At 42.1% G+C, this 14,166-nt stretch overlaps 2 protein-coding genes across 2 annotated transcripts in view; both read left to right on the forward strand.

Annotated features, from left to right (window-relative positions):
- LOC118372049 (transmembrane protein 217-like) lies at nucleotides 1-2,174 on the forward strand. Its single transcript, XM_035757797.2, has 3 exons — nucleotides 1-171; nucleotides 695-1,574; nucleotides 1,673-2,174. The coding sequence occupies exon 2, from the start codon at nucleotides 985-987 to the stop codon at nucleotides 1,549-1,551; it is 567 nt and encodes a 188-aa protein (XP_035613690.1). The 5' UTR covers nucleotides 1-171; nucleotides 695-984; the 3' UTR covers nucleotides 1,552-1,574; nucleotides 1,673-2,174.
- Nucleotides 2,175-3,358: 1,184 nt separating this feature from the next.
- Nucleotides 3,359-14,166, forward strand: part of chd1 (chromodomain helicase DNA binding protein 1) — a 39,260-nt gene continuing 28,452 nt past the window's right edge. Inside the window, exons 1-7 of the mRNA XM_052525125.1 lie at nucleotides 3,359-3,705; nucleotides 5,235-5,369; nucleotides 11,450-11,633; nucleotides 12,019-12,123; nucleotides 12,388-12,440; nucleotides 12,538-12,684; nucleotides 13,227-13,501. Coding sequence (XP_052381085.1) covers nucleotides 5,317-5,369; nucleotides 11,450-11,633; nucleotides 12,019-12,123; nucleotides 12,388-12,440; nucleotides 12,538-12,684; nucleotides 13,227-13,501 — 817 coding nt within the window. The 5' untranslated portion in view covers nucleotides 3,359-3,705; nucleotides 5,235-5,316. The remainder of the gene's footprint in view (nucleotides 3,706-5,234; nucleotides 5,370-11,449; nucleotides 11,634-12,018; nucleotides 12,124-12,387; nucleotides 12,441-12,537; nucleotides 12,685-13,226; nucleotides 13,502-14,166) is intronic.

The following is a 14,166-nucleotide window of genomic DNA, read 5'->3' on the forward strand; positions in this document are numbered from 1 at the left end:
CGTGCGCGCGCGGCTTCACTAGGGGGTTTCAACGGTTGCTGGCCTCGCTCATCACCTGGACAACGGATGAACATGTTAATTGCTCTACTAACTAGCAATTTTTTAGTGTGAAAAAATAACAAGAAGGTGTGAATACAAAGTGCCCAATTCCAACAAATGTCCCGCCAGCAAGTGAGTCGAGCCACACAGCTAATATTTATGGTTGTGAAAAATATATATATTTTCGCGTCACCTTTGTTAGAAAGCAGTGTATATATATCGACGGATGTAACATTAGAAACGAACTTATTATTAACGTTAAATGAGCTAATGTTACTGTAGTTAACGTTAGCTGGGCCTGGGCTGTTTGCGATTTTTTTTTTCTGTTGACGTTGACACATTCATCACATATTTTCATACAGTTGGATAAAATATTGGTCTCTATGTGTTATCAGATAGCAAGCTAACATTACAGACCGTATTCAATTTAATAACAGACAGGCCTTTCTTACACACAGTCTTCCTCATGCCAGCTGATTTCTCTCCCAGCAGTTTTCAGTGACAGTTTTATCCTGTAGCTACAGTAGCTACTGTTACCTGTCCTATGTTTGGTGTCAGTGTGAGATCAGTTTTATTGCAATAATAATCTATTATCATACCAGTCTCCAATATTTTGTTTTCAAACATAATGCAGTCTTCTGATTCTTCCCTTCAGGTGCTGTTGTGGATTTCCCTCTCTTCCAGGAGTGAACAGATTGTTCTGCATAGTCTCAGCCGTCCACTGTGAATATTAAGCGAGAAGAGTTCTGACCTCTTTCAGTGAGACATTGTGATGGAATGATAACAAATCTGACTGACTCCTCGCCGCTGTGTTTTTAAATATTTATTTTCCAATTCTGCCTCTCAACCACTACAACTCCTTTACCCTTTCACCATCTGTCTCCTTGTTTTCATCTATTCTCTCCATCTCACTCTCCTCTGTCCCATTGGACTGTGATTGTCACCATGAAGCTACTTCTGTCTTCAGGCCTGTGTGGCATGACCCCTTACCAGGGCTCCATAGTAGGAGGACTCTATTTTTTGATGGTGGGCGTCATGCAAATGGTCTTTGAGTTTGGCCATCTGCGCACAGCCAAGGAGAGCACAAACAACATCACAGGCTCCCAGCTTCTGCCCCAGGTGTGCTTCGGTTACTACTACTCTCTGCTTATCCTGGGTGGCATCACCCTACTGCTGACCCTGTGCATGCTCGGAGCAGTTTGGGCCCACCAGCATGTGGGCATCCTGGGCTTTGCGGTCTGGCTGACGCTGTACGACGTGATTCTGTTGGTGGTCACTTGCCTGCTCCAGAGGCAGATGCAGGCACTGGGTTTGGATCTGAGTGTACTGGAGTGGTACGGCGTGATATGCAGGGTCATGGGAGACCCCTTCTGGCTGGCCCTCGTAATCACACACGGTTTGGAAGTGCAGATTGAGAGGCATCGGCTTGGGACACGACAACGCAAAGGCGGGATTCCAAAGGAGGGGACGCAGCTCAAACTGAAATTTAAGGCCTTTGACGGTAGTGTTTGAAATGGAGACCCTAATAGACACCGGTATGTGAACATGACCAACTGACTTGTTACAGTGCGTCCAGATGCTGGTTTATATTTCAGTCTTAATTAACGTAATTTATTGTTTTTGTTTCTCACAGGTCTCTTCAGATACGAAAACAAAAACATTTTGGGATTTTTACTTACACGCAGAAAGTATAATATGAGTATTTTTAACGTTGTTTTTTTTGTTTTATTTTGATGTTCTCTGTCTTACGTATGTATCCTCCAAATCTAAAATTCTACCGTTTTTCATTGCAATAATGCGTCTGTTCAGTCATTAATGTTTACTGTCTACTTTTTGTTTTGATTACATAATGATTACACAGTAAAAATAATTTGTAGCTTCTTCTAGCGTAAAATAATAATTGAACATATGGCTACCACTGGTCAAGTAAATATATGTTTATATTTTAATATTTTATCGCCCAAATGTGTTAAAGGTACTGTGTTCAGAAACCTAAGCAGACAGTTTTGAAAATTCAACAAATCTCTGCATACTTCACCTTTGAAAAGAGAACTGCTTTATTCATAAAAGCATTGGCTTCATGTTGATGTATTTGCATGACAAAAATGTAGCATTAAAACTCAACTTAATGTCTTGGAGGCCATTGTAGCACTGAGCTGCTTTGTGTGTGGGGCTTAACTCCCTGGTTCAATCAACCTACATCTGTGTACACTTCAAATATGGAAACTCTAGTCAATGCCAAAGTTCAGTGAATGTATTACCAATTCCCCAAAAGTACCAGACCTACCTGTTACTCCATATTGATGACTAGAACATGAAAGTAATTCAAAACTAAATGGACTTTCTAAAGATTCCCCCAGAGGGCAATACACAAAAGCTGCTACAGACATCCAACTAAAGGGGAGCTGAGGGAGCACTAAGAAATCTAGGTCATGTCACGTGACCTGTTGTCTGAATAACAATAGTGGATGGAGGCCCCAAGATAATATGCCCCACAGTTGTGCTGATCATCTTTGTTCGTTCATTTTCCTCTATCGTTTTAGTTACCGCCAGACCTAAATTAGGTTTGACAGCCATCGGGCTTTAGGTCTGTATAGAAGCACACCAGTTGTATTACCACTAGTGATGGGAGGGGTGGGGTGTTCAATACAGTTACATATCGTGATATTATTTTTGACGATATATCGTAATCGCTATGACAATATCCCAAGACTCAGGGACTGAGGTCCCTGGCAACCCCCCCCCTAATAACCACCACAGTTGAATTTTTACCACCTATCTCATGTTACTCTGCTAGATATCCCTGACCATAACCTGTTGAAATCGGCACTCTTTTAAATTCCATAACCATTCAATATGTAGAAAAGTTTACTTTTTGCTGTTAAATTGTTAGTTTGCATTTGTCATTTTTATTGAGATTCAGGAGGCTTGATTTACCAAATAATATATTTATCCTCTGGCAGAGGGAGTTCTAGAAACAGTTACATCATCTACATAAAAACATGTGGTGATGAGGACCATTATAAGAGATGTAGACGGTAATTTTAAGTATTTGTCCAAATAGATAAATTGGGATTCAATTATTTGAAGCAGGTTAATGCTTGGTTGAAGCAAGCATTGCAGTGAAGGGTGTCAAAATAACCAGCACTCAACCCAATGCTATTTCATTCTCACGTGGACTACTAGCTGCCTCTGTTTTATAATTTCAACTATATTTCACATAATAGGTCGACGACTACCATCACCTTTCGTCTGTTGTAGTTTGCAGTTGTAAGAGACTGCAAAAAACATCGTCGTTACGTCACTACCCGGGGTTTCCACACTCAACATAGCTAATGTTACAGAGTGAACTCGACGGCGTCATGGCGGAGACCGGCTGTAGTAGGACCCGCAGCTGAAATGTTATCTACAATCGCTGTCAATTAAATCATATATTGTTTCGAATTCAAAACGGAAAATTAAAAGTGAAACATATTTTTACACTTCTGGAGGAAGAAATCAAGAAACTTGGCTCGAATTCTAGTAAGATCCGTTGGGGCTGCTCACCCCGGCCCGGGAGCTAGCTAGCTGTCTTTAGCTGCTAGTTCGCTAGCCAAAGAAAATAAGAAAAAAGGACCACTGAAGTCGGACGGCAGAATCAGACTGGCAGTTCGCCGTAGCTTCAAGGTAGCCTAAAATACTAAACAAACCCCGATCAAATTATTTTTTAGGCATTTATATGGTGTTATTGCTTAGTTTAGTTAAATAACTCCATAGTAAGCAAGGAGCCTGTCACCTAGCTAGATTTTTTTGGGAAGTAAGCGACCTGATAAACACTCTTGTTAGCTATTAGCAACGAGGGAGCTAGCTTGGGAGTGCGGGAAAAGGGTGATTATAAAACGTGATGAGTATGTGAATGTGTTTGAGGTCATGGGAATTTGCATTTATTGATTAGAGCACTGTTAGAAACAATGGCACAATCACAATTGGCTACAAGTTTTATGTAAAAAACCTACCTAACACTTTCCCCATGACCTGGTTTGTTAGATTAGCTAGCTTGTCAGCTAAGCTACATTACCTAGCCTAGTTTGTTTGCTAAAATGTGACTGTTAAGCTAGCTAGTAAGCTAACTAGGTCATTCAGATGTCCACATATGAAAAAAATAAAGGAAAACTGGGTAAATAATTGCCACAAGTGGAAAATATTTTGTTAAACGTCCATAACTTACTATTGTTAGCTAAATATTGTTTCACGTGGCTTAAGGTTAGTTGCTTTTTCCTCTTTCAAGGCCAGTGTGCTAGCTAGTTAGTGGTCTTGAGTTCAGTTTACTGTTTAGCTAGAACATCAGCTAGCAACTAGCTAGGTTAGCAAACAACTTTTCAGAGCTAGAGGGGAAAAATATGGATGTAAATGTAGTACGCTCATAGACGGATTGCTATATATTAGTTTATAGCTGGGCAGTTAGCATCAGTGTAATTCCGCCAAAAGCTAGCAGCTGAAATTATGCGCTTAATGCCAAACATCTCAGAAATAAATCTGTCTTCTGCACACAGCCAGAGCTTGGTTTGCCATTGCTAGTTTACTGGCTTGCTGCGCAACTCTGTTTTGTCGATGTATGCGAGAGAAGAATACTGTAGGCGTGGTACTATCTTGCTTCGGGCCTCCTGCGAAAGAGATCTGGAGTGCGGCGCATTGTCCAGGACAGTGCGCGAAACTCACATGCTGTGCAGGCCTCACAACAGGCCTGTGCGGTCGGAAAAGCGCTGGCTTGGTAACTTACCACTATCGTTTGCATTCGAACGTAGGAAGCTAGCTAATGTGACAGGGATGAAAACAAACCAGCAGACTTTATGTGTTAGCTAATTTACTCTATAGTTCAATGTAGCTAGCTACTAACTAGCTAACGTCATATAAGGCTAAACAAGTTTAGAATAGCTAGATGGCTATAAACAACACACCGGGTTTATAGAATACTGTTTTCTTGTAGCTATCTTACATGGGAAGCAGTGCAGGGCAAACAGTCACTAGGAAGCAGTCAAACCATAATCGGGTAACGTTTATATTAATTTAAGGATAAAACATTGAATGGGTTTGTTTAGCAAATTTACTTGTTTCTCAGTTTGTACAAGGTTATGAATCTAGAACAGTCACGTTGTGTACACTGAATGTACATACTTCAAAATTGTATTTTATTTTTGTGGCTTTTGATTTTACAGGTGAACTGCATACAACACGTAAACCAGGGCAGCTTGGATTATAACATTTTCTCAGAAGCTCATATATCTGGGACTCTAAGAGATGGCTGGAAGAAGTGAAGATGAGGGTGTGAGCAACAGCAGTGGAGAGTCAAGGTAACGTGTATCCATCTGTTTGGGGAATATGACAGTGATGTGACCACCAACTGGTCCAGGGTGTATTCATTAGTGCAAACCATAGCTAAACAATTTGCAATGGAAACAAAAGTTTCTTATTGGACACGTTCAGGTAGATCCCAGTCCCATTTCAGCCCGCTTGCCTCTGTTTGGTTCCTAGAGAATAGAGAACATCCCTGGTTTGATCTTCATTGAGGACAGACTTTTACATTGGAGCTTGCTAACTGATGATTATGTGTTTGCGCTTTTATTATATATATATAACACAACAATTTCTAAGATTTTACTGAGTTACAGTTCAAATAAGGAAATCAAGAAATTAGGTTCCATTCTATGGATTCTGCATGACTGGGCACGGGCGCAGCCAGGGATGGGCCTGGGAGGGCATAGGATCTTTTTATTTCAGCTCACGAAACATGGGAGCAACACTACATGTTGCTTTTTATATTTTTGTTCTGTATATATACTGGATGCAAAGGTGTGTGTGTGTGTGTGTGGACTAGCCGGTATGTTGATGACAAGTTAGCGACAAAACAATCACTCTACTGGATGCTCCAAGTGAATAAGCAAGTGGTTTCGTATCCTTGTTGAAATTAACATAAAATGAGACCTCTGTGTGCTTAGATAATACCTGGAAGTTGGCAAACCATAGTTGTGGTGTTTGTAATTTTTAATGGGTTAAAAACAATGCAAGAGAAATCGGATAACACAGATAAGAGATTGGCAAAAGCACAAATACAACAGCAAACAGTTTGTGTGTGTGTGACGTAAAACAATATGCTTCCTTATGACATAGCTCTTTGAGTCATCATGCTTTTCTTGTTTCACATCGTCAGTGTCAATCCATTGGCTATCACTGTCTTCTAATGAATGTTTTTCTGTTTTGTTGTGATATCTCACACCCGGATGTTTATTGAGTTTTACTGCACGACGCAGTCCCTAAAGCCAAAGTAATGAAGAAATATTTGATATGATTTATATACACTACTAAACAAAAAGAAACGCAACATGTAAAGTGTTGGTCCCATTTTTCATGAGCTGAAAAAAAAGGCCCCAGGAATGTTCCATACGCTCAGAAATATTATTTCTCTCAAATGTTGTGCACAAATGAGTTACATCCCTGTTAGTGAGAATTTCTCCGTTGCCAAGATTATCCATCCACCTGACAGGCGTGGCATATCAAGAAGCTATTTAAACACCTTGATCATTACACAGGTGCACCTTGTGCTGGGGACGAGGCCATTCTAAAATGAGCAGTTTTACCACAACACAATGCTGCAGATGTCTCAAGTTGAGGGAGCGTGCAATTGGCATGGTGACTGGAAGAATGTCCACCAGAGCTGTTGCCAGATAATTTTAACGTTAATTTCTCTACCACAAGTCGCCTCCAATGTTTTAGAGAATTTGGCAGTACGTCCAACCGACCTCACAACCGCACACCATGTGTATGGTGCCGTATGGGCGAGCGGTTTGCTGATGTCAATGTTGTGAACAGTGCCCTATGATGGGGATCTGGTATGGCATAAGCTTCGAACACAATTGCATTTTATTGATGTCAATTTGAATGCACTAATATACCGTGATGAGATCCTGAGGCCCATTGTCGTGCCATTCATCTGATGCAGTCATCTCATGTTTCAGCATGATAATGCACAGCCCAATGTCGCAAGGATCTGTAAAGAATTCCTGGAAGCTGAAAATGTCCCGGTTCTTCCATGGTCTTCATACTCACCAGACATGGGATGCTCTGGATCAACGTGTATGACCGTGTGTTCCAGTTTCCGCCAATATCCACCGCATTTAATCATGGCAAGGTGACTGGGAATATGGCAGAATACAAACAGTGTAGTTATTCCCTCCGCAGGGCAAACAGGCAAAGTATAGTCGCAATTCAATGGATCTGACACGAGACATATGTGGCAGGGTCAACAGATAATCACGGACTACAAAAGGAAAACCAGCCATGACGCGGACACCGTCTTGCTTCCGGACAAGCTAAACCCCTTCACCCGCTTTGAGGATAACACAGTGCCACCGATGCGGCCTGGTATCAAGGACTGTGGCCTCTCCTCCTCCGTGGCCAACGTGAGTAAGACATTTTAAGCACGTTAACCCTCGCAAGACGGCATCCCAAGCCACATCCTTAGCATGCACAGACTAGCTGGCGGGTGTGTTTACGGACATATTCAAACTCACCCTATCCCAGTCAGCTGTCTCCACATGCTTCAAGATGGCCACCATTGTTCCTTTACCCAAGAAAGCAAAGGGAACTGAACTAAATGACTATCGCCCTGTAGCACTCACTTCTGTCGTCATGAAGTGCTTTGAGACTACTCAAGGATCATATATCACCTCTACCCTTGTCTGTCACACTAGACCCACTTCAATTTGCTTGCTGCGCCAATAGGTCCACGGACAATGCAATCACTATCACACTGCCCTATCCCATCTGGAGAAGAGGAATACCTGTGTAAGAATGCTGTTCATTGACTATAGCTCAGCATTCAACTCCGAGCTCAACATTAAGCTTGAGGCCCTGGGTCTGAACCCCGCCCTGGGAAACTTGGTCCTGAACTTCCTGACAGCCGCCCCTAGGTGCTGAAGGTAGGAAACAACACCTACACTTCACTGATCCTCAACACGTGGGTCCAACAAGGGTGTGTGCTCAGCCCCCTCTACTCCCTGTTCACCCATGACTGCGTGACCAATAAAGCCACCAACTCAATCATCAAGTTTGCAGACGACACAAGACAGACTACAGGGAGGAGGTAAGGGCTCTTGGAGTGGTACCAGGAAAATAACCTCACTCAACATCGTCAAAACAAAGGAGATGATTGTGGACTTCAGGAAACAGCAGATGGAACACCCCACTATCCACATCGACGGGACCGCAGTGGAGAAGGTGGAAAGTTTTAAGTTCCTCGGCATACACATCACTGACGAACTGAAATAGTCCACCCACACAGACAGTGTGGTGAAGGCACAATAGTGCCTGTTCAACCTCAGGAGGCTGAAGAAATGTGTCTTGGCACCTAAAACCCTCACAAACTTTTACAGGTGCACAATTGAGAGCATCCTGTCGGGCTACATCACTGACTGGTACGACAACTGCACCGCCTGCAACCGCAGGGCTTTCCAGAGGGTGGTGCGGTCTGTCCAACGCATCACCAGGGGCATACTACCTGTCCTCCAGGACACCTACAGGACCCGATGGTAGAGGAAGGTCAAAAATATAATCAAGGACATCGATCACCTGAGCCACTACCTGTTCACCCTGCTATCATCCAGAAGGCATGCTCAGTACAGGTGCATCAAAGCTGGGACTGAAAACATCCATCTCAAGGCCATCAGACTGCTGTAGCGGTCGACTGATTTAATTGGCATGGCCGATTTCAAGTTTTCATAACAATAGGTAATCGGCATTTTTGGAGGCCGATTACATTACAATCCACAAGGAGACCGCGTGCAGGCTGATCACCTGTTACGCGAGTGCAGCAAGGAGCCAAGGTAAGTTGCTAGCTAGCATTAAACTTATCTCATAAAAAAACAATCAATCTTAATCACAAGTTAACTACACTTGGTTGATATTACTAGGTGAACTAGCTTGTCCTGCGTTGCATATAATCATTGCGGTGCTTGTTAATTTTTATCATCGAATCACAGCCTACTTCGCCAAACTGGTGATGATTTAACAAAAGCTTATTCGGGGGGGAAAAGCACAATCGTTGCACCAATGTACCTAACCATGAACATCAATGCCTTTCTTTAAATCAACACACAAGTATATATATGTTTTAACTTGTATATTTAGTTAAAATAAATGCATGTTAGCAGGCAATATTAACTAAGGAAATTGTGTTGCTTCTCTTGCGTTCAGTGCAAGCAGAGTCAGGGTGTATGCAGCCGTTTGGGCTGCCTGGCTTGTGAACTGTGTGAAGATAATTTCTTCCTAACAAAGACCATAATTAAGTTGCCAGAATTTTACATCATTATGACATAACTTTGAATGTTGTGCAATGTAACAGCAATATTTAGACTTAGGGTTGCCGCCCATTCAATAAAATATGGAATTGTTCCATATTTCCCTGAAAGAATAAACGTGTTGTTTTCGAAAGGATCGAATCGGATCGGATTTTACCATATTAATTAACTGCGGCTTGTATTTCTGTGTGTTTATTATATTATAATTAAGTCTATGATTTGATAGAGCAGTCTGACTGAACGGAGGTAGACGGCAGCAGGCCCGTAAGCATTCAAACAGCACTTTCCTGCGTTTGCCAGCAGCACTTCGCAATGCTTGAAGCACAGATCTGTTTATGATTTCAAGCCTATCGACTCCCGAGATGAGGCTGGCAATACTATAGAGTCTATAAGAACATCCAATAGTCAAAGGTATATTAAATAGTCCTATGATAACTACAACCTAAAACTTCATAACTGGGAATATTGAAGACTCATGTTTAAAAGGAACCACCAGCTTTTATATGTTCTCATGTTCTGAGCAAGGAACTGAAACGGTAGCTTTTTTACATGGCACATATTGCACTTTTACTTTCTTCTCCAACACTGTGTGTTTGCATTATTTAAATATTACATACATAAATAAATAAATACAAATCGTCTGATTTAAAATAAATAAAAAATCGGTATCAGCTTTTTTTTGGTCCTCCAATAATTGGTATTGGTGTTGAAAAATCATAATCGGTTGACCCCCTAGACTGTTAATCAGCCGATCGCTAGCACATTAGAGGATGTTGCCTGTGTACATTGTCTTGAAATCACTGGCCACTTTAATAATGTTTACATATCTTGCTTTACTCATCTCTTATGTATATACTGTTTTCTATACTATTCTACTGTATCTTAGTCTGCCACTCTGACATTGCTCATCTATATATTTATATATTATTAATTACATTCCTTTACTTAGATTTGTGTGTATTGGGTATATGTTGTGAAATTGTTAGTCTATTTTTTGTTAAAATTGAACCTTAAATTAACTTGGAAAGTCAGTTAAGAACATTCTTATTTACAGTGACGGCCTGCCCTGGCCAAACCTGGACAACACTGGGCCAAAAGGTTGGATAATACTGCACTGCCGGAGTTAGAAACACGCATTTCACTACACCCGCAATAACATCTGCTAAGCACGTGTATGTGACCAATAAAATTGGATTTGACTTCACACGGTCATTGAAGAGGAGTGGGGCAACATTCCACAGGTCACGATCAACAGCCTGATCAACTCTATGTGAAGGAGATGTGTCGCGCTTCATGAGGCAAATGGTGGTCATATCAGATACTGACTGGTTTTCTGATCCACTCCCCTACCTTTTGATTTGGATTTTTTACATATCTGACCAACAGATGCATATCTGTATTCCCAGTCATGTGAAATCCATAGATTAATGCCAGATTCATTTATTTCAATTGACTGATTTTCTTCTTTTGAACTGTAACTCAGTGAAATCTTTGAAATTGTTGCATTTATATTTTGGTTCAGCACAGTATTGTTTTTGTTTACCAAAATATGGCAGTGATTTATTTACATGTTCATGTAGATAGTACAGATATGTTGTGCATCACCATTGACATGTTATTTAGCTTGTACCTAGTCCTTACCAACGGCCTCCATACTCAAGTTTAGCCGTGTTGTTTGAAGAGCTGGAGCACCACATATGCTTTCTGTTGTTGTTTTGAGGCAGAGTGAGATATGCACATTCGCACGCAGGAGGGAATGTGTGCTCACAACTGACTCATCTAAAATTAAACCTTTTCAGACATGGCTCTAGGATTTCCTAAGAGTTCTGTGTGTTTAGTTATCGGTGCTAGACTTGGGCAAGAACACACCTAGATTTTTCTACTGCTTAAGTACGGGCACCTCTTAGAAGGTGCACAGAATTATTTTTTTAAAAAACAACATTGCAGAGTTCTGGCACCTAAATGTAAATGGTACCGGCACCCAAAATGACTACAGAGTCCAGACACCTATTTCAGTCCACTTCAAGTATAGGTTATTGTGTTGATCTTAGTCTAAGAAATAATTTGTTTGCTTGCAGCAACTCGGACGATGAGTCCGGGTCGGGCTCTGGATCGGGCTCCAGCTCTAGTTCCAGTTCCAGTAGCAGCTCAGGGAGCGGCTCAGGAAGCGGCTCAGACTCCGGCAGCCAGTCCGATTCCGACTCTGGGAAATCCAAGGAGAAGAACGAACCAGAAAACAAAGCCAAGATCGATGGAGCCGAGGTAGGAACACCGACATTCAGCTAAAACTACGTGAAATGTAATTTTGAGATTGATTCACTGTGGTTAGCACAACATGATCTTGTCAGGTTGAAGTGAAAGAGTAGAGGTTGGATAGTTCAAACAAGATAAGAGATCTAATCAAAAGATATGAGTTCTGGGGCTGTATGTGTCAAGCATCTCAGAGTAAAAGAGCTGATTCAGTATCAAGTCTCTCCTTACCATGTCACATTATTCATTGCAATCTAAAAGGCTACATTGAACCTAAATCAGACCATTGATACATACGACCCTGGTCAACAGCCCCATTTTGTATTTCTGTTGAACAAGAACTATGTTGTCCACGGGGGAACTGTACTTGTAGCTGACGCTCCTATCTTTATCTCAGTTCTGGAAGTCCAACCCCAGTATCCTAGCAGTTCAAAGATCAGCTATGCTCAGGAAACAGCAACTCCAGCAGCAGCAACAACAGAGCTCTTCAAACAGTGGATCGGTGGGTGGTGTTATTAATCATTCTAATTCCATCGTTATTCAAAGTGTGTTCTAAGGCTCAAATTCAGTGAAGACGGGGTATTTTTTTCTTTAAAATTTGAATAACATTTCACTCAGATTTATAGCCTGGTTTTTGGTGGTAGTTAGTTCTGTCATTCATTGATTTGGTGATATATGTTATAACTCACAACATTACACCCAGGTAGGCTAGAAAATATTATTTGGGACTTCTTTTCTAATCTGTTTTCCATTTGATGTTTTTTAGGATTCGTCGAGCAGTGAGGATTCAGATGACGACTCGAGTGGAAAAAGAAGAAAGTGAGTTGTACTCCCTGACACCGTTCAGCAGTGATATCAAACACACTTACTGTGGGCTATACTGTGGGCTATACTGTTGGTATAATGCTCCCTCTAGATCGGGTTCTGGATCGTCCTCCGGGTCTGGATCGGGTTCTGGAAGTGGTTCCGGTTCTGACTCGTCAGCACAGGAACAGGAGCACAGTGAAGAGTCGGATGATTACGAGCCCAGTCACAAAGTCAAAAGCAGAAAGCTTCCAACCAAGTAAGAGTTTTTTTCCTCCCTCGAAAGCTGTTGTATGCCAACAGATTACTATTTATCTCATCGAGACTCCTAATTTTTGCCCTTTCACTGTGGAAATAGTTCATTTCCAAAGTTTATACCTATTAGGTCCATTGATCCCATAGATCAGTTTGATTTTAGCCCCAGTATCAGCATGGTAACAGTTTCTGGATCCAAACCAATCCTTTTAGAATGGATGCTCAGCCACCACAATTCATCAATTGACGGTCAATGCACTCTGGCTATAAAGATGTGCTGTATTGTTGAGGCAGCTAGCACGTAAGCAGTTCACTGCACCTTTTACACCTGCTGTAATCTGTGTATGTGATAAATATAATTTGATTTGAAGATCAAATTACCTTTAAGGGTCAAGGAGAGGAAACACCCTTTCAGTCATGGACTAGAACTCTCAAGAGAATGACATTTCTGCTCATATGTTGGGTCCATATGTTGCAACTCTCCTGTTCTCAAAGCAGTTGTCCAGAACTCACCGTAACCTGTCTGTCTGCTCTCTCTCCCTTCAGGGCCAATGCCAGAAACGGGAAGAAGAGCAATGTGCAGAGGAAAAAGCCCTCTGCGGGCTCATCCTCGGACGACGACTACGACGGCAAGAAGTCGTCGTCGAACCAGGGGCCCAGGCGCCAGGCCACGCAGAACGTCAGCTACAAGGAGGACGAGGAGCAGAAGACTGACTCTGACGACCTGGTGGAGGTGTGCGGGGAGGATGTGCCTCCGCCGGACGAGGATGAGTTTGAGACCCTGGAGCGTGTGATGGAGACGCGGATAGGGAGGAGAGGAGGTAAAGGGGAAAAACCAGAAGAGTCAGTGTACCCATTCAACTAAGTTGATAGTTGCCATGACACCCTGGTAGCAACCTAGACTGAGGTCCTGTACGTTTTTACATATTTAGTTAATTAGTGTTATTTTCATTGTTTTGTATCTTTTTTTGAGTTTTTGTTGCATGTATCTGGTGTTTTTGAGCCACGGATTTGCAGATTGACTAACCGGTCAACTCTTTGTCTTGGCTGGCTAGGTAGAACGTGTTTTTGTTTAGAAAATGCATCTGGACAGAGTACCTCAGAGTACCTGCTTTTTAAATTTCACCTGGCTGCTTGTCGCGTGAGAGGAACGGGAGAAAGTGTTGAGGCAGAGTGCTCGTAGTGAGGATGACTGGCTACTACTCTGAGCTTTGTGTGGTGAGCTTTCTGGCGCTCAGAGCTGCTGAGGCATCCCTCAAGTGGGTGCATCAGAGTGGAAGAGAAGTCCAGTGACTATAAGACTCAGGCTGGTACCCAGACTTGCACTGTGCCAGATCATCAGAGTAATTTACTATCCTCTGACCTGCTCCCTACGCTGACACCATGAACTAACCCTCTCCACCTGCAGAGGATGCAGCTTTCAAAGACATGGTCTCTTTTAGTTGACCTGACCTGGCATGATATATTGCTTGCTTGTTTGTTAGTT

This window comes from Oncorhynchus keta, chromosome 9 (genome assembly GCF_023373465.1).
Source record: "Oncorhynchus keta strain PuntledgeMale-10-30-2019 chromosome 9, Oket_V2, whole genome shotgun sequence".
NCBI classification, from domain to species: Eukaryota; Metazoa; Chordata; class Actinopteri; order Salmoniformes; family Salmonidae; genus Oncorhynchus; species Oncorhynchus keta.